This window comes from Typha angustifolia, chromosome 15, assembly GCF_048772165.1.
Source record: "Typha angustifolia cultivar Huaian chromosome 15, ASM4877216v1, whole genome shotgun sequence".
Classification (NCBI taxonomy): Eukaryota; Viridiplantae; Streptophyta; class Magnoliopsida; order Poales; family Typhaceae; genus Typha; species Typha angustifolia.
Window position 1 is genome coordinate 1166920 of NC_133253.1, and position 19221 is coordinate 1186140.

Consider the following 19221-nt stretch of genomic DNA (forward strand, 5'->3'; position numbering starts at 1 on the left):
TGAAACTTATAGGGATATAATTTTCTAGTCATATAAAAAACTCTCCCAACTCATGGATGTTTCAACTATATCAAATTTGTTTAAGAATAAGTTTAAAAAAAAAATTACCAAGATTCAGGTGGTTTAAGGCTCAACCAGGTCAGTTTGGCCCAGGTTCGAATTGCGTCCCACCGGCTCGTGAAGCCGGTGATCCCAATGGCGCGTTCGATCGGACCTGGGCCCTGCTTCTCCCTCTCGTGTCCGTCTCTATCTCTCTCCTTATCTCCTCGGATTGGAATAACTATGAGGAATAGCAGTATAAGAAAGGTTATCCTTTTCCCCCGTTCATTGTTCTCCATGCCTATCACCAGCTTCAGGTGGGGGGGATAGATGACAGTTTTATAACCGTTTCCAAACTGAGTTTGACGTGGAGGGCTGCTACATCGTGACATCTGACACGCGGACTGACACGTGTTTCTCGCAAGCCTCACATGGGCGGGGTCAAAAGCTCATGTCTATCGTCTCAAATAAGTGAACAGTAAAAGCCCAAGGGCCACAGGTATAAGAATAGAAGCATTCATGAAATAATGGATAAGTTTAAATTCAATTCAATGTTTACAAACCTGTGACCTGTAAAAGTGCTATGATCATCATTTGTTAGTGCAAGTCAACTTGTAACAATTTTTCAAAATTGTAGCAAGAAATTGTACACGTTAAATTGCTGTACCTGATAATGGAGAACAGAGAAGATCCCAGTTACTAACCAGTATATAAAAATGGCTAACGGCTAGTTCAGTCAAATTCAGCTCAAATCTGCCAAGAAAGAAAGAGAAAATTGTGATATATAGGTATGTTTGAGCATCATATTTCTCTGTTTGCATGAATAGCATGGCATCTTCCCTAGCTCATAAAGATCAACGTTTGTACCTTAAGCTCAATATTCCAACGCTTAGACAAGTACAGGATGATGTTTTTCTACCGACAAATAATCCAAAACATAGTTGTGGAAGCATTTATGTTCAACAAATCACCAACATGTAATTTGCAAAACACAAAGCTCTAAAAGCCGAAAAAAGGAGCAATGCTAAAACAACTGTTGTGCAATACAAACAACACAGGCGAAAGAACACGCAATCCAATGCGAAGAAAAAAAAACCCAAATCTTGCGCTATAAATAGCTTAAATTCTTCAATGTGATGATTCCATTGTTTCAAAGTTTCAGTTCTAGATCCTGGAAGTGGTGGCTGGAATCATCTTTACCACTACAAACCTATCCATAGCTGAGAGTTCAGGCTAGTCTTTCAACGGCTTTGCCTCCAAACCTCCTTCTTAGCGTCTTACTAAGCTGTATGGCATGTGTGTCCCCAATATCTTGTCCCAAATGGAAAAGAATGGTTGAGAATAATTATCTTTCAATCCTTGAAGCTGATGATGGATAGTCGTGATAAGCCTAGTTGTTCTGGAAGATGATGTGGATGATGTTACCAGGCAGCAGAAGGCCACAGTGATCATCTACAGTCTTGATCACTGCAAAACAGAAGAAAAATACAGCTGTGCGTGGTGTCATCACAGAAATCAGAAATGAGATAGCCCCCACCAATGGTGTGTCCAAAAGGAGACCCTCCAATGGGTGGTTGTAAAGGGCTCCTATTGCCTCAAGAACAACCAACCGAAGATGTTGGGAATGGATATGGCAATATAGAAACTTGTTCCGGTGCATGTATCTGTGACAAAAGTATTGCCATGCATCCATCACTAGCATCGCGATGAAGATTTGAAAAAGCTGAACTGCAATGAGTGGTTGGACTACGAATCCTGTTGAACTCGCGGTAGAAGTTAGCTGAAAGAAATAGTCAAGAAGACGATAACACAAAAGCACATATGACTGAAAGAACATCAAGCACGTGGGGGTGCCAATTAGTGATTGCAAAGGAAAGAACATCAAGCATCTAGATCATATAACTGAAAGAACAATCAAAAGATTGACTCATAATTCTCAACTCATTCTCTTGGCAAATATTAAAAGAAGTGAAGATAGCGACTTGGAGAAGAAAAATAGGCTGTTGTATAGTATATAATGTATAGTACCAAAGGTTAAAGAAACGTATTCAGTTTGGTTTGACAAAGTAAAGTTCGTCACAGCCATCTAGAAAATGGTCATATAAACGGAAAACCCTACAGTGTATAGTAATGTAAAGGCCATTGCAGCCATCTAGCAAAGTTAATAGTGCTGAAATATATGAGCAACCTATTAGTCCAGTTGATGAAATGCAGAGTTCTATCTGACATGCTAAAAATTTGAATCCCAACAAATTGTGGCCAGAGTTGAAAAAGAATAAAGAACATAGTTAGCTACAATATGGGATATTACTACACCTCATGATTGCTCCAACTCTAGAATACAGTATGCCAATTGTACAATCTTAATTGTACCAGTGTTATACTTTATGAATCTCAAGTCTCGTACCCACTTCAACTGATAAAACATTGTGCTCATAATGATGAACTAGTGGCTTGGTTTCTTGCTTTCAATGGAGTAGAAAGAGAAGAAACTCAACTGAAAAACAAGAACGTGTCTTTCATGACATAAGTGAAAGTTTAACAGAAATGAAACTATAACTAGATTAGGGACCGATTCATCAATATTCCCAAGCACGGTACCCATATGTCAAAGCAAACATATTAAACCTGACTGGCCTCACATAAGCTGAACCCCTGAGTTCCAATCGATCACCTTAGCTCAAAAGCCTGCCCACACCCTAACAAACCATATTTCTCTCTCCCATAGAAAGACACTGTATCTCTTCCCCTCTCATTTTTCTCTTTCTCTAATGAAACCAAATTATGTGAAAACTGGGTTCCTCTTACTTCCACCTTCATGCAAACTTGTCCCTCAAGCATCGCAGACCTTCAGTTAACAGATCTGCCTCAAAAACTTCCCTATGTCAATGATCTAATCAGCATCCTTTCATTAATTCTTTGCTTGGTTATGAATCGAAAGCTGTCACAAGAGGACCACAGAGAATTAGAACATAACCTAGTCATCTTTAACTTTCCAGAACAATAACTAGCTAATTTGTGCCCTGCATGACATAGAAAGTTTCAGAACTTTTCTACTTTATTTCATAGGTATCATAAAGATGTGGTAGATAAAGCTGCTATGGACAATCATCTGCCTTCTCTGATCTTTTACCAAGATACATACCAAGAAAAGATATGAGTTTTCAACAACAGACCAATCATTCATAAATAGACATCATTAACATCAGAGAAACCACTGAGATGTTAACCTCAGTCGAAGGCTTTCAAAACCCATATTTCCCCAAACATCACTTACATCCATGACGACAATCTCTTATCCTACAACCATATGCTTAACCAAATTATGTCACGATCTGAAATATCCAAATTTGAAACACTACTTTCACATAAAAGGTATTAGCCAAAGCCCCTGTAATGTTGAGTAAAGTAAGCTACGCTAGCCATCTACAAATAGAGCATTCCTCCAACTGAAAACAAAATAACGATAAAAAGAGAGTAAATATCTTTCAATTCTCACCAAGAACAACAGGTGGGAAATGCCGGCTTGAGCAAGCTGCTGCAAGAGTACACCTTTAACCACCGTCATCGTACAACCAAATTCTTCTGCTCTTCTTCTCTACGAGTATGCAAACGATACCGCTCCAATGGCGGCAAAAGCATATACATTCTGGAGTAAAGCCAATAAACGATGATCGGGGCAAATGTGCCCATTACCTCATCACTAACATACCCTTCCCAGAAAACCATCCTCTCAAATTCAAAGAAAGAGAACTCCAAAAGCAATGGCTAGTGACTCAGAAGAAGAAACTGTCCATAAAGACAAAGAGAGTTTTAATGCCATAAAAAGGTCAGCTTTTGATTCTTAATTGAGGCAATGGAGACTGGAGAGTGTGATGATATATTCTTTTTAATTTTCCAACAAGAAACCAAAAGCCCACGTTAGGGCAGAGATCAACGTGGAGAGTGATAAATTTACGAGCAAAAATGGAAACTTTGGAGGATTTGGCGATGAGCAAAAAAGGTCGATAAAAAAACGAGTAAAATATCGAAAATTTTGATCAGGTCGGTGCATTGATGATACACCAAGTTCGAAATTCTATAAGAAATGGCACGAGGGTTATGGATTGGAAGCGAATCGAAGAGAGAATTTTAGGGTTTTCTTTTTAAGTTCTGGTGTCGAAATTATTAAGCCTAGCATTATGTTACAACTTGATACACCGAATAGAATAAGAGAGAGAGTGTTTCGCTGAAATATAGAGCGGTCATTAGAGAATTTCAGTATAAGTATAATACTAATCTCAAGCATCTAAACAAGAAAATAGAGAAAGTAGGACAACTCTAGAAACAAACCCTAGCTTTGGTTTAACTTTGGCAACGTCACAAGTAGAAAGCAGCTTAGAAGCTTGAGAAGACAGCGCACAATAAGCCTAAGAAAGGTTAACTTTGGCAACATCCGATAATACTAGGATTCAATCTAAGCAACAACACTGAAGCCATGACACATGGAGATTATGAACATTGGAGGAGGGTGAGCAGCAACTTAATGTCAAAATAAACGACCGGCTCCGGCTCAAGCTCCGCTTGACATCAGTTGAGCCACGCTTAAATAATTTTTTGGGCTCGAATTAAATTTCGAGCAAAGTCTGTGCTTGTGCTGGCTCGTTCAAGCTCGGCTTAATAGGTTCTATTAGAAATTTTTTTATTACATATATTTTTATATATATATTAGATCTTTAATCTATGATCCAACTCAGCTTAAAAATAACCTAGTTTTAAGTGGGCTTAGCTTAGGCTCAATCTGACTTAGACTAGCTTAACTTAAATTCAACTTAAAAATAGGCATGAGTCATGCTCGAGCTCAGCTTGGGCCTAGTCTCGCTCAGCTCGATTTCAACTGAGTCGAGTTTGAATTTAATCTTTCTCTGCTATTATATTTGTATATTTTTATCTCAACATTATTCGATTTACATAAAATTAAAATTATTAGAATCCTAACTACCGACGCTATCATCATATAAATTTTTATTATTTTTTTAAATCCAAATATGACCTGTAACATTTTTCTCCGTATCCATTGCAGTGTCCCGCAACCAGAATTGGATACATGTATCTATATTTGACAAGTGGCTTATCAGATAAATAAGATTCTCTCTTTTACAACGGATTTTGGTATATTTGATGGCATATTTATTCATTTTTAAGTGTAACCATTGAAGAAGACTTGGCTGGAGAATACACAACTCAAGTCAGAAAGAATGAACATGGACTTAGAAAAAGATGGTATGCAGTAATATTCCATCATATATTCAACACAATGTGTTGTATAACAACCATTCTATCACCTTGCTGATAATTTATAATACAAGAAGACAAGTCCAGAATGTAATACGACACAATCAAGTGATATTTAGATAAGCCATTTTACATGAATAGAGGGTTTGAATCTCATACATAATATTTTGCAATAAAGCACAAGAAGTTTCAAGTTCCTGATAGACAAATGATGGTAGTTGGACAAACAGTACATACAACAGACACTCACTCACAAATCCTCCCTCCTTACTGCTGAAGTGGACAGATCAGAAGATCAATTCAGGGCTTCAGCTGCTCCCACCATCCACAGCATTCTTAAGAGTCCCCTTAAGAAGAGTCATCAGACTTCCACCATGTACTCTTCCTTCAGGGACCACAAATTCAAATATCTTTCCATGAGCAATGTCAACAGAAGTTGATGGAGAAGAGAGAGACTTCATCGAGGTTGGAATCAGCATTTGCGGAGGTATAAGCAGCTGCCTCTTTCCAAAGCTTACAAGAGTCTCACCCCTATCTAAACCTGCAGTCACCCCAGAAAGCGATAAGTTTGCATAATCCACACTGCTTCTCACTGTTGTGGAGGAAGACACAAGCCCTTGGAAGAGGCCAGAGCTAATCATTCTGCGATTGTTCCCAGCATCAAACTCCTGCTGTGTTGACATAATGGTACCATGAGCTGCACAGAGCCCACTCTTTCCCCGAGAAAATTTATCACACCCAGAGATCCATGTACATCGTTTTCCCCCGCCATGGGTTTTACAGAAATCTGTTCGACCCTGTGCACTCTTAGTGCAACCAGCAAACCGGCAACGCTTTCCCCCACCATGCTTGACACAGCAATCAGTTGCTCCACGTGCACTTTTGGTGCATCCAGGCACAGAACAGCGTTTTCCACCACCATGCGCCACACAGTAGTTTGTCCCACCATGGACACTCTTAGGGCAGACACCACCTCCTTCGAAGATGCACCGTCTACCTCCCCCATGCCCCTTGCACAGTGATGTGCTACCCTCAGCCCCCTTAGTGCACCCTTGAAAAATGCATCGTCTTCCTCCACCGTGGCCCTTGCAGTATTTAGTGCCCCCTTGAGCCCCCTTTCCACACTCAGGGTATTGGCACCGTCGGCCCCCACCATGGGAAATGCAGAGCCCTGCCTGGCCCTCAGCGCTTCGAGTGCAGCCCTCAATTGTGCACCGTTTTCCTCCACCATGCTTGATGCACAACCCTGATCTGCCTCGTGCAGCTTTAGTGCACCCTGGATGACCACACCTTTGGCCTCCTCCATGGGCAATGCACAATTCGGTCTTTCCTTCGGCGCTTTTGGTGCATCCAAGCTGCTGGCATCGCCTCCCTCCTCCATGACCCTTACAAAAAGGTGTGCTGCTTTCTGCACCTTTGTTGCACCCAGGTCTCTGGCACCTTTGCCCACCTCCATGGCTGATGCAGAGCATAGAAGCCCCTCTCGCACCCTTCAAACACCCTTGGAACATGCATCTTTTCAGATGATGTTTACGGGTCCTCCGAGCAATAGGTGAATCAGAGACAATACCAGCTGAAGAAGTGGTTGCAGCCACAGGCTCCAAAGAGAACTGAAACTCATGCTGATGAGCATTTAAATTACTTCCAAGATCTAAAAGAGCATGTCTTTTGGGCATTCCTTTGCCATCAGAGAAATTTTTGTTTCTTTGAGAATAGAGAAGTGATGGCATGTACCCTCCTGAAATTCTCTTAGCAGAAGTTGAATTCTCGTCAACAACTGGAATCAGCAGATTCTTTGCAGTAATGGTAGTCTGGTCCTCAAGGTGGTATGGGCTTCCACCAACTGTGGAATCCCCATTCCAACTAGCAAGTCCAAGTTCTAACATTTCAGAATCTGATTCAGAACCCCGACTTGGGTTCACAAAAGAAGCAGATTCCTTACTTTTACTAGCTCCAGCAGCATGATTATCTGAATGACACGAAATCCGAGTTGGACCCAGTCCAAGAACCAAATGGTGATCATCATCTTGTGACAAAGCATTGTGATTACTTGCCAGATAGAATGTTTCATTGGTCTGGTTGGTGCCATAGCCTGAGCAGCTCAGGCTAAGTATACTATCACCCAAGCTATCATTCTCTCCAGACATTAAGATATGTCCTTTTTCTGTGACAGAAGTACGCACGAGAGGATTCTTCTCATTAGACAGGAGATCTGTTACTGTAAATTCCATTTCATCTGCAAGTGGGAAACAACAGACAAATGGGGTTTGGGAGGTCTAGAAAGAAGAGGGAGGAATAGTAGGCCCACAGTGTGCACTTTGTCTCCTAGTTATTCATTCTACACCATCATTATTCATTAAGTATGATAGAGTAAATGAAATGGAAATATGCATGGAAGGTCAGTTTACTATCCCCACCACTAACAAATCCTGATGTATCAGCCCTGTCCATGTCTGTGAGTTTATTAACCTTCTGATCAGAGGATGCTCAATTCTTGTTGTCTAAGATCATTCTTCTAGATAATAATCTTGGGAACCGGCAGTTATAGCTATAATAGGTAAGAAAGATTGCCAGAGAGTTGTGTAATTTTGATTGAAGATACTCAAACTTTAATAAAACCTGCAAATTAGGAGAATAAATCAAACAAAGGTAACAAACTCGACTAACCAAACCATATATTGTTTCTCAATTACTAAGTACAAGCTCAAGACTTTTCATTATTAATATTGTGTCCAACTGTGTGAGAGAATGTTCTAATAGCTAGAAAACAAAAGGTCACGGCACAGTCTCATATTACTTATAGTTCATGTGCTTAATCTTGTAACAGTTGCCTAAACCATGTATGTTTGAAACTTTAAATAACCTGTAAAGATACGAAAGAATCACCGTGTATCACCAAAGAAGCCTGATTGATATATAAGCATCTTACGAGAAAAGCAATACTTGATTGTCTAAGATGTAAAGCACTGGACTGTAACCAAAACAAGAAGATCTTATTTCAATATCGTTCAGCATAAAACTTCCACAAAATTAGGTGGAACAAGAACATGCTTGAAATGTATAACAACAAAATCCATATTATAACCCAAGAAATGGTGTTGAGAATTTCAAATCCTTCTCTGAGAAGAAGATATTTACACACTTCATTTACTAGTAAGCAACACCCACAAAGATTTCAATCATGCACGGTCAGATCCAGCGCGCTAGCTCTACAAAGATTAATAAGCTCAATCCCTCTTAAAAAAAATAATAGTTCGAACAAGCTTGATTTTAATAGACAGTCAAAAAAAACAGGTTATACAAGTTATACAACAATGCGGTATCAGAATCTGCTACTGCGACCTTATCCAAAAATCTAAAAGGAGAAGATGATGTTTTCCCTATGCTATACGAAGAAATTGAAGATCCCAGAGACCTCAAGAAAAAAGTACCTAGTTTAAAATTTAAATCAGTCTCACATCACCCATCCAGACTATTACTTCAGTTGTCTATTTTGAGATGCATAAAACAATCAACTAAAATATCATCATCTCTAACATCTATTAGAAGGTAGCACAATCTTCTTAATTTCTTTGATAAGAACTCATAGAAGAGGAGGGTAGAAAAGAAAGTACAAGGTAAAAAACACAGGCACAAATAGATTTGAATACATTTACAACCTTGGTATCGTTCCCCCTACGGAAATAACTATTGAATTCACCCTCCAATAAGCTATAAAAATGAAAAACAATGAAAGACGACAAGTAACATATGTTTCTTTTTTCAGCTATGTATTCTAAAATCGAAGACTACCCTAAGAAAGAAAAAAAGATGAGGAAAAAAATTTAAAAAAAAAAAACCAAACCTGATAAAATCCATCGTGCCGACTAACTCCACAGCTTCAGAACACTCAAACCTCCAACAAATATAAGATCTATACTAACCCACTACGAAAGAAACAGCACGGAGTCGTAGAAAAATCACATCTTGCAAGCAGAGACACCTAATCACGACTTATTACTACCAAACTACGAGCCCAATTACGAACAAACACGAACTAAATCTCAATGAAACCTTCACCCCAAGAGAACCCCCTAATACTCCATTTCCTGCTACAACGACCACCAAACTAGAGCGAAAGATAGAAACAGTACCCGAAAAGGCTTCGCGAGATGGAGAATAAAGCGAAAAAGGAAGACCTCGGAGTTGCTCTTAGAGCTAGAAATGGCGAAGGGAGGGGAGAGAGACGAGGAAGCGTGGGGGTGTCCCTTTAACGACGAGATGGATAAAATATTATTTTCGATAAAACAAATAGAGAGAAGATGATGAGATATTTAAATATTAATTAGCAATAAATAATTATATGGCAGTAGAATAAAGCGAAATATTCGGCGATCAGTGGGGCGGAGTCGAAAGAGAACGGACGCGAGGGACGGCCCCGGTTTTGCCAGGTAGACGCCACCTGCTCGCCTCGCCGATTCGTGACGCGATAAATCGTTCCGTGGGACGCAGTCGTAGTCGTGTTCGGATTCATAACTCGGCAACCTCCGACAGTCTTGAGTATAACTCGATTTATCGGATCCGGGTTGACGGTGTTGGGTTCGGGTTTCGGATCTAATTCTCAATCGACAAGCACGATTGCCAACTTGTTTACATTGTGAGGTTTAATTCACCGTAGTCCTAACAAAAACGTTGAACTAATCAGCAGTTCAACGTTTTTATCGTCGGACTATTTTTTTCCTAAATTGCTAAAAAACTATGTTTTAAAAAAATTATATACATAAAATACTGAACATATCAGTGTTATATTCAGTGTTTTCAAATCAGACAAAAATGCTGAACAGTTCAGCTTTTTTACCTAGGAAAAAAATACTGATTAATTCAACGTTTTTGTTAGGACTACAATGAATTAGATCTTATTTAGTAAATAAATTTAAAAATAGTATATTTTAGAACAGGACTAGTTTAATCAAAAACTCGATAGATTTAGACAATTCATCGGCATTGAATCCCATCTCACAAAAGAATCCTTTATTTTTCTTTTATTAGAAATATTGATTAGCAACGAGTTAGCCATTAATGCTAGATTTTTTTTCTGTCTTAATTTCATATTAGTTTAGGATTTAGGGAATAAGCCCTGAGGATAGGATAAGGTTATTCCAGCCCTTTTTATTAACAAAAAGGGCTGGAAATAGACACGAATATCAAGGAATAAATTTAATAAAGCTCATTAAAAAAGAAAAAAAGGATCATAATTGTATACAAGAAATGCCATGTCTAGGGATAAGAACTAGCATTTTTATAAGAGCAGGGAAAACGACAGGATCAATATTAGCATCATATGAGTGAGAAATACTAAGATGATCCACAAGGAATCCAGGGAGGTCTTCTTTGACTTTATGAATAAAATAAAAGGAGACATGGAGCTGATAATAATAATACTAACAATAGAAGATTTTCCTGGTTTCATAATAAGCTCCCAGTCATTACATGTCATTTCCAGCACAACTTGGACGTGGGAAAAGGAAAGAAGCTATTTCATAACAGGTAGATAATGTTCTTGCTTACGAGAAAGATAGTGGTAAAAGTAACATAGAATGCATGATCTTCGTGTCAATCTTTTTGCTTTTTAAATCGTTTACATGGAGTTTTAGTTTGGATTGTTATTAGAGTCAAATACTTCTATACATGCTTATGATGGAAGGTGGAAACTTCTGTTTCCCTAACCTTTCGAATTGGTCATAAGCCATTGTCCTCCCATTGACTTTGTGAATTTCGTAGCATGTTGATATGGTATATAATTGTATGAAGGAAATGATTATAAAACAATTGACGATTGATAGATTACTGTGTTATTGACGTTGCCAGCATTGTTCTTGAGCTGCCAAGGAGAGCTCTTTCAAGTGCAAATATGTTTCATTTCCAAATCCATACATAAAAGATAACACACGAGTGAAAGGGAAGCATAAGAAAGAAGAGCAAGAAGATGACGAATTTGATTCTGTGCACTATCACCCCCAGAAAAGTTGAACCAAAGTTTGGATCCAAACCACCTCGGTTTGAAGATTCCAGTTTCAACTTGCACTACTATATACATAAAATTGGAGCCAGCATCATGCTCTGCATCTGCATCTGCATCTGCATTAGATTTATTCAAATGGTAGTTGTGAGGTGTCGCATCTCTACGAAAGAAAATAACAAGTCATTTACTACAAGAAAGAAACCAGGCTGAGCAACTAAAATATTGCTTACGCAACTTAATGGGTATTTAATATCAAGTACTCAAATATTCCGACTCGAAAAGTAAATTAATCTTGTCATAAAATAGAAGAATATACAAATCAGATCTGACATGTTATGCTTGGCTAACAACAGATTTTTCCTGCTTGGAAAGCATTTGCTGAATAGCATTTACAGGCGAAATCCACTTCCAGGTGGATTTCATAAAGCGATAATGATGGAAGCTATCCGCAAAGCAAAGCGTAGGTGAGGTCAACCAGGAAAAAATGTCTTCTGTTGTCCAAAATAAGTTTCTGCTTTTATTTGAGGTTGCCTGTATTATGTACAGATTCAAAGTCCTTTGCACTGCTGATCTTCAACCCTTTGTCGGTATTACTTCCACCTTTTTGCGTTCTTCAATCCCTTTGATTTTGCCTTCGCTTGTTGGAAAGCCATCATTTTCTGTTTCTTTCTGGCTTCTCTCTCCTCCTGTGTAGTAGTCAAAGTCAGAGACCCAGAACGGGAAAAGGAAAATCAAAATGAAAGCCAGACAGCAAATCAAGAACTGCTATCTCAGTTGGCTTGAGTGTACAACAATGTGGTATTAAATCACCTTCGACATCTTAGATTTTGCCTTCACTTTGGGGGCTTTCTCCTCGAGCTCGGCCTCGCGCTCCAGCTCTCTTTCTCTGGCCTCAAGATTCTTTTCCAGATAATACTGTTAAGATAATCAAGAACCCTTTAATTTTGGACAGTAACTTCAATTAATAAATGTAGATGTTGGCTGAAGCACAAAATGCTATATACGGATGTTAGATGCATCTTGAAAGGAAATAAAACCGTAATAAAATGCCTATGCTTAAAATGAACCACGAAAACCTGGAATCCAGCTACTGGAATTTGTATGTTGTAGTCAATTCAATACGGTTTAATGTTATCAACCACTGGTCATCAGATCTAGTAATAATTTTGTTGCTTAAAATCATGTTGCAGAATATCATTTGTAGATGGAGCACAATCATAGATGTAAAGAACCATAAAGAATCAATTTAATGAAAACATTGTGTATCCAAGCTACACTACCGAGTAATTAATTATCAAAAGTGAATGCCAATTTTTTTTCCCTTTTCTACTTCAAGGAAAGGTCCACTTGTCGGACATTTCATCTGATAGATATGACTGAGAAAGTCTAGAACCTTTTAAATCCAAACTTTAAACCATGATTCACATAATTATATTTGCCAGTAGAACATCAGCCAAATGGAGAAGCTTACATTGTAATCTCCTGCATAGTCTTGTAAGGTTTTCTCTTTCACCTCCACCACTCTATTAACAATTTGCTTAATGAAATAACGGTCATGGGAAATAGTAACAACAGCCCCCTTGTACTCTGCTATAGCCTCCTGTTGAACATGACAAAATTTTCAATAACACAAATTTCAGCTTGTGTTAACAATAAAAAAATATAAGGACATGATAGTTGACAATTGACAGATAGAAGTGGGATCTTACCTCGAGCATCTCTTTTGATGGAATATCCAAATGGTTGGTTGGTTCATCCAAGACCAACAAAGTAGATGGCTTCACCATGAACTTGCAAAAAGCAAGTCGTGCCTGCAGAAGAAATATTAGCTCGAGTTACAATGTCATCTATGACAAATCTACACACAAACTAGGATGTAGGAAATGCACTCACTACAGTGGTTTGTGTAATCAATTCATCGATTATTTAAATCTAATACTATAATCAACCTGAGCAAATGAGGAGGAACATCTATTTAACTACATACTATGTTATTTAGGTTAACTAGCATGCCATTTAGGTTACCTAATAAGGACAAAAAGTCCACCAAAGTAGATGAATAACAACTATGGCAGACCCATAGACTCCAATTTCTATTTTTCAATTCAAAACTTGCCTTACTCATAGACGCCAAAGTAGAATCTCGTAGGTCATCGAATCAACTAGAATTATCAAAGTAGCTGACAGAAGACAGCTATTGATATTATCTATTCAGACCAATAAATACATGAGCAAAGCAGAGTACGATCAGAATACAGAATGCTCTCCAGCACTAATTTCTTACCTTCTCTCCCCCACTTAAAAGTGAAACTTTTCTATCTAGCATATCAGCCTTGAAGTTGCAGCGACCAAGAAGACCTTTAATATCATCAATTCTCCAGTCCTCCGCAGCTTCTTCAACTGTCTCTAGCACAGTTTTCTCCAAATCAAGTGCCTCTGCCTGCAACGAATTGCAGTAATCAGTTCATATCTTCTTAAAATTTGAAAACATTTGGGGCAATGTTATATTACAGTTCAAATTGTAACAAACAAACAACAAAAGGATCTGACTGTATTCAACTATATGGAATTGAAAGGGCAAAGAACTATTTTAAACAGAAATGTTCATTCTTCTGCTTAGTGCAGGTTCACAAGATAATAGAAAACATCACAATAGCTAGAGACAATGAGCTGCATGCAGCTTTAAAATAAGTGAAATATCATTGCAAAACACAAAGATTGGACAGAAGAAAAGTTACTATACCTGGTTCTGCTCAAAATAGTTTGGCAAAACATTATGCTCCCCAAGAGACACTTCACCTCCCCGTGGCTTCTCCAAACCCATAATAAGTTTAAGCAATGTACTTTTTCCACATCCATTTGGACCAATAATGGCTATCTTCTCACCTCTCTCAACGAGAAGATTTGTTTTCTTAAACAAGACCTGGCAACATATTACAAAGACATGGATTAAAAATAAATTCTCTTGAGAAGCAACCAACATGTGCCCTTTTTATAAGAATCATATATAAGAAAACGTACATTCATCAAATAAAAAGATATACTGACCTCATCTCCATATCCAAATTCAAGATTCTTCAACATTAATACAGTTCTCCCACTTCTTCCACGCTCAGGAAATCTGATCTTTAATTGTTTCCTTTGGAATGGTTTTTCAACTTGTCCTTCTTCCTGAAGTTTCTCCAATTTCTGAAATTTGAAATAAGATAGTAATTAAAACCAATAGAAATCTTAGTGATGATGAACTCAGTTTAGAATAACAATTTACAGGTATCATATTGCCTTACAGACTTTAAATCCAACTAATGCGATAACGTTATATACACTTATACCACCATCGCCTATCTATGATTAACAGAGGCTATGAAGCACAATCCTGAAGCTGATAATATGCTACCCAATCATGATCGACTATATTAACCTTGAGAACTATTTGTTATAAAGATTATAGACACCTCTAGTTTAATGGGTCCAAAGTCCAAACCAAACAAAAATAAAGAAACATGTTCATGAGAACTTATGAGCGTTCTCACATTTAAAATCAAATACATTTAACAAACTACTATACTTAAGATATGCATGTTGAAAGGCAATTTCCTGCTTGTGTTAGAACAATAAGGTGGTGAGCTAATATTGACAAAATAACTGCTCATGGTAGAACAGCTATTGTAGCAAGGACCGAATCTTTCTGGTTTCAAAAATACAATCATCAGATTTACCTTTTCCTCACTAGAGGCACGGCCAGAATTCACTCCAGCACCCAATCTGTTTATTAGATCCTTTGTGTGTTCAATCTCCTTCTGTTGCTTTTCCCATGCAGCATATTGGGCTTCTACCCATTCTGCTTTTCCAAGCACATACTGAGAATAGTTCCCCATAAATGTCCTGGATACTCCCATATCTGTTTCTACAATTTTGGTGCAAAGTTGATCAAGAAATGCTCTGTCATGAGATATAATGACCATTGGGACATCTTGCTTATTAAGATAGCCTTCTAGCCACTCAATCGTATCCAAATCAAGATGATTTGTTGGTTCATCAAGAAGCAGCAAATCAGGATCCTGCAAAAGTACCATAGTTTCATTGTATCAGTTTCTGTAAGGTGGAGGATAGATATAAAGGATAGGACAATAGTAGAGCTTTAAGAAATTGAATCTTCCAGTTCCAAAATATTAATGAGAATGAAATTGCTGATAAGTATATATGATAGGGCAATTGTTCAGTAGCATGATCAACTTATTTTACTTGATCTTATATGCAACCTTCTCCACCTTATAAGACCTTCCCTTTGTGCATATATAGAATAAAATAAACAGTAAGCTGTATTCGTGTACTTGCAATTGTCAATCGCATGATACACAAATAAATGCGCTCTTACAGTCCGACACTTAAGAAGTAGTAAATTAGATCTATTTCCATCCATCTTGAATCCAATAGAACTCCAAAAGAAACTATAATATACCTGAAGTAGAATTTTCCCAAGAGACATCCTCATCTGCCACCCACTGCTGAAAGATGCCACTAACCTATCAGAGTCCTCCAGTGAGAACCCGAGCTCTGGCATCAACTTACTAATCTTCACATCCACCACATCAAGATCCACATCCTGTGCCCGTCTTTGGAGCAAGTCAAGCTCATCTAGCAACCTTCCCATGAGCTCTAAATCCTCCACCGAGCTTTCCAGGGCCTTTTGCACCTTCTCCAACCTTTCTGCGATTTCCATTTCCTCCTTGAACGCACTCAAGAACTCCTCTTTCACTGTCCTGCTCGGGCAAACCTCGAATTCCTGGCTCAAAAACGAGATCTTCATATTCTCCTTCGCTTTCACCACGTTCCCTGAATCAGGTTCTTCCAGTCCGGCAATTATTCTTAATTGGGTGGTCTTCCCTGCACCATTAACTCCTACTAACCCGACCTTCTCACCTTTCTTCACAGCCCAGCTCACGTCCTTCAGCAAGGTCACACCTTTGAAACTTTTACTAATGTTTTCTAACCTAATTCCCGAAGAAACGCTGGAAGCGCCGGTGTTCGACTTCTTCTTCCCCGGCTTCTTCGACGATTCATCTGCCGAGCTCTTCGAGAAGAGGGATTCGATGTCCGCAGCAGCCTCCGTCTCCGCTTCAGCCGCTTCGACCGCAACCCTCGCCGAAACCCGATAGTTTCTACCACTGGATAAGGGAAAGTTCGTCTTTTTACCTAAATAAGCACGAACTCGACGGCCATGCGGTAGAGAGACCGAGAAGGAATGGAATTGCGGACGAAGAGATGACCCGGAGAGAAATCCCGACCGAAGGTTCATACTTTGGAGTTTGTTGGAGAGATCCATCGCCGATTGGTGACCGGAGTGGAGAATCGTGCAAAAGAAATCAATAATATTTGAGAAATTTCCAGTGATCGAATGGTGTATAAAATGGATCGGAGGGCTAGGGTTTCGAAGAGATAAAAGAGTAGCGATTTGCGAGGAATGAAGTTGGCCGCGAGCTCTCAGTAGAGAACGAGGGAGAGGCCACGCAGCAACTCCCAACGCGAGGGCGGAAACTTTAGACAGGCTTTACTATTTATAGAATTAAAATGAGAAAATATGTGTTTCCTTAAAATGTAATTAATCGGATTATCCCCCCTGCATCCCGAACTATTTACAAGACAACCTTCCTAATCGTAATAGATTTAACGATGGCATTTTGGTTATTCTCAGTAATAGGACGGATCAAAATGGTATTTGTATTTTCTGGTTATTTCTAAAAGGGGACAAAATGAGGGCCGCTTAGGAAGGGAAAGATAACGTGGATACTGGATAGCGAACCTGAGGGCTTGTGGCGCCCAAAGAGTCGTGTGATGATTGTGGACCACTAGACATCTCCCACGTGTAATCTTCGACAAATCTCCGTGGGCTTTCTCCATCCACAAATCCAAGACCACTAGACCAGTTTGTGGGTTCGGAACCTTCGGATCATAAGCGGTGCCATTTCGGATCTGATAACGCTATCTATACCCAACTCCAGTGCGGATCGGATCGGATCGAGGTTGGATTTTCAAATTAAATCACTCGAGACGAGAAGCACCACAGATTAAGATAGAATAAAAAAGACGGGAGAAATATTCTCTGCCTTTTGTTTTTAAGCACCTTTCGGCCTATATACCTACCACGAAAAAGTATAATAAAATAAACATTGGGAATATTATGGTACATACGTAGAAATTTAATTCTAGAGGAAGAAAGAATCTTCGTCGCGTACTTAGTCTTCATGGATAAGGACGTCAGGTTGAATATTTCACGCAATTACTAGGGATTAATGCTTATAAGAGTTCAAACGAGTCATGATAAATCTAAATTATGGACAGTAAAAAGTACACTAAATATCTTCTTGAAAGATTTAATGTGAGGCAAGTGATGTAAAGCTGGGGCAAAAAGGAAGGTGCTCCCCACCCCGAGTTACTACCCAGTAGCCACAGCCCACTTTACTGGGCTGGCACGATTGCCAAGCCGCGGTTTGGGTCCAATAAGAAGCTACTCACGTACAGCTGTCCATGTATGTAAATTAATTTACTAATTAATGCACCTCACCTAATCTAAATCCTAACGCAATTATCACCTCCTCTCCACTTCCTAGAAAGTGAGATTTATTACAAGTACTAAATACCTCCGAGTATAAGTACACGAAATCATAGCCGAGGAGGAGGAGGAGGAGAGAAGGTCTTTGAGAGAAGGAAGCCATGGAGAACAACAAAGAGGTAGGGCTTAAAAATAGTTTTCCTTCTTCTTCTTTTTGTATTTCTTTTATTGCGGTTTACATGGACGGGGGTGATGGATTCGTACAGGGGAAGGGGTGGATGTCGGTGCCGGCGTTCGGGGACTGGGACATGAAGAACGGGGTGCCGGATTACTCGATGGATTTCTCCAAGATTCGTGAGAAGAAGAAGCAGAGCAAGATGGAGCTCACCAACCGGGCGAGCATCGGGAACGAGGACGAGCTCGTGAACCGGAACGGCGGGGACCGCGGCCAAGTGGATCACCGGAGCTCTGGCGATGCGGCCGATCACCGCCATCCGCTCCATCGCGACCACTCGCCCACAGTGAGTTCCCCCTTTTGGTCTATTTGGTAGTTTCTCTTCTTGATTTTGTTGGTCGGAAAAAGAAAAGGAATTAACTCATGTAGCTTCCACCAAAATCATTCTACTCTCTAATTTTTCACGACATTGATGAGAGATCAAAGGAAACTCATTGAAATTAGAAAGAAAAATAGTCACAACTTCGGAAAAGTGTTATCCAATAGACGCGTTTCCCAAGTGGTGGTGGCCTGGGTTGGCAGATATCACTGCGCTTGTCGTATACTATGTCCGCAGAGAAAGAACAGGACTGAGACCCAGAACCAGTTTGACAGCCTAATGGAGCCAAACTGTTGCTTAGCTGGAATGCGACATAATGATGCATGTTAGTCTCTATTCGTTTCCATATAAATTAAGCTAATTAATTAGACTTAGACGTAGCTGGTAGATTCTAAGGAGGTGGTATCTGATCCATCGGATGTCGTCATATTCTTTTATATTTACTTACTTGTAGTTGTCTTATTCTAAACAGTTGGAGATCAAATATTAAATTGGTTGGCTCCATAAGGAAAAGGGAGTAGCAGACATTGTATAGAAGTAAAGTTAATATTTGGAATGCTGACGCTGACGCTTTATTGTGGGTCTCTGTTTGGTTGATGCAGGGAAGGAAGAAATTTATGAGCTACTTCCAATGTTGTATAGGAGCGTAAGGGGTGAGAAATTCATCATAAAACTCTTGTAGGAATTGTTTTGGTCTTCCTGTACTTTGGACGATTAGTAATGAGGAGGAATTTGTGTACACTTATTTCTGCGTTATTTATTGGTTCTTATGGTTGTTGTTGTGTGCCACTTTTTGTTCT

The 19221-nt window shown here is 39.2% G+C and overlaps 3 protein-coding genes and 1 pseudogene across 3 annotated transcripts; 1 reads left to right on the forward strand and 3 right to left on the reverse strand.

Moving 5' to 3' along the window:
* Positions 1 to 208: 208 nt before the first annotated feature.
* On the reverse strand, positions 209 to 4096 carry LOC140779156 (very-long-chain aldehyde decarbonylase GL1-9-like; annotated as a pseudogene).
* Positions 4097 to 5404: 1308 nt separating this feature from the next.
* LOC140778755 (uncharacterized) lies at positions 5405 to 9580 on the reverse strand. The gene is made up of 2 exons (XM_073123609.1): positions 9447 to 9580; positions 5405 to 7932 (listed from the first exon to the last, which is right to left on the reverse strand). Exon 2 carries the CDS (start codon positions 7542 to 7544, stop codon positions 5622 to 5624), a length of 1923 nt encoding a protein of 640 aa, XP_072979710.1. The 5' UTR covers positions 7545 to 7932; positions 9447 to 9580; the 3' UTR covers positions 5405 to 5621.
* Positions 9581 to 11581: 2001 nt separating this feature from the next.
* LOC140778754 (ABC transporter F family member 2-like) lies at positions 11582 to 16849 on the reverse strand. The gene is made up of 9 exons (XM_073123608.1): positions 15777 to 16849; positions 15034 to 15375; positions 14363 to 14503; positions 14058 to 14237; positions 13599 to 13754; positions 13024 to 13125; positions 12786 to 12914; positions 12125 to 12229; positions 11582 to 12000 (listed from the first exon to the last, which is right to left on the reverse strand). Exons 1-9 carry the CDS (start codon positions 16638 to 16640, stop codon positions 11905 to 11907), a joined length of 2115 nt encoding a protein of 704 aa, XP_072979709.1. The 5' UTR covers positions 16641 to 16849; the 3' UTR covers positions 11582 to 11904.
* Positions 16850 to 17890: 1041 nt separating this feature from the next.
* LOC140778473 (uncharacterized) lies at positions 17891 to 19162 on the forward strand. Its single transcript, XM_073123200.1, has 3 exons — positions 17891 to 18046; positions 18134 to 18388; positions 19024 to 19162. Exons 1-3 carry the CDS (start codon positions 18029 to 18031, stop codon positions 19069 to 19071), a joined length of 321 nt encoding a protein of 106 aa, XP_072979301.1. The 5' UTR covers positions 17891 to 18028; the 3' UTR covers positions 19072 to 19162.
* The last annotated feature ends 59 nt before the right edge of the window (positions 19163 to 19221 follow it).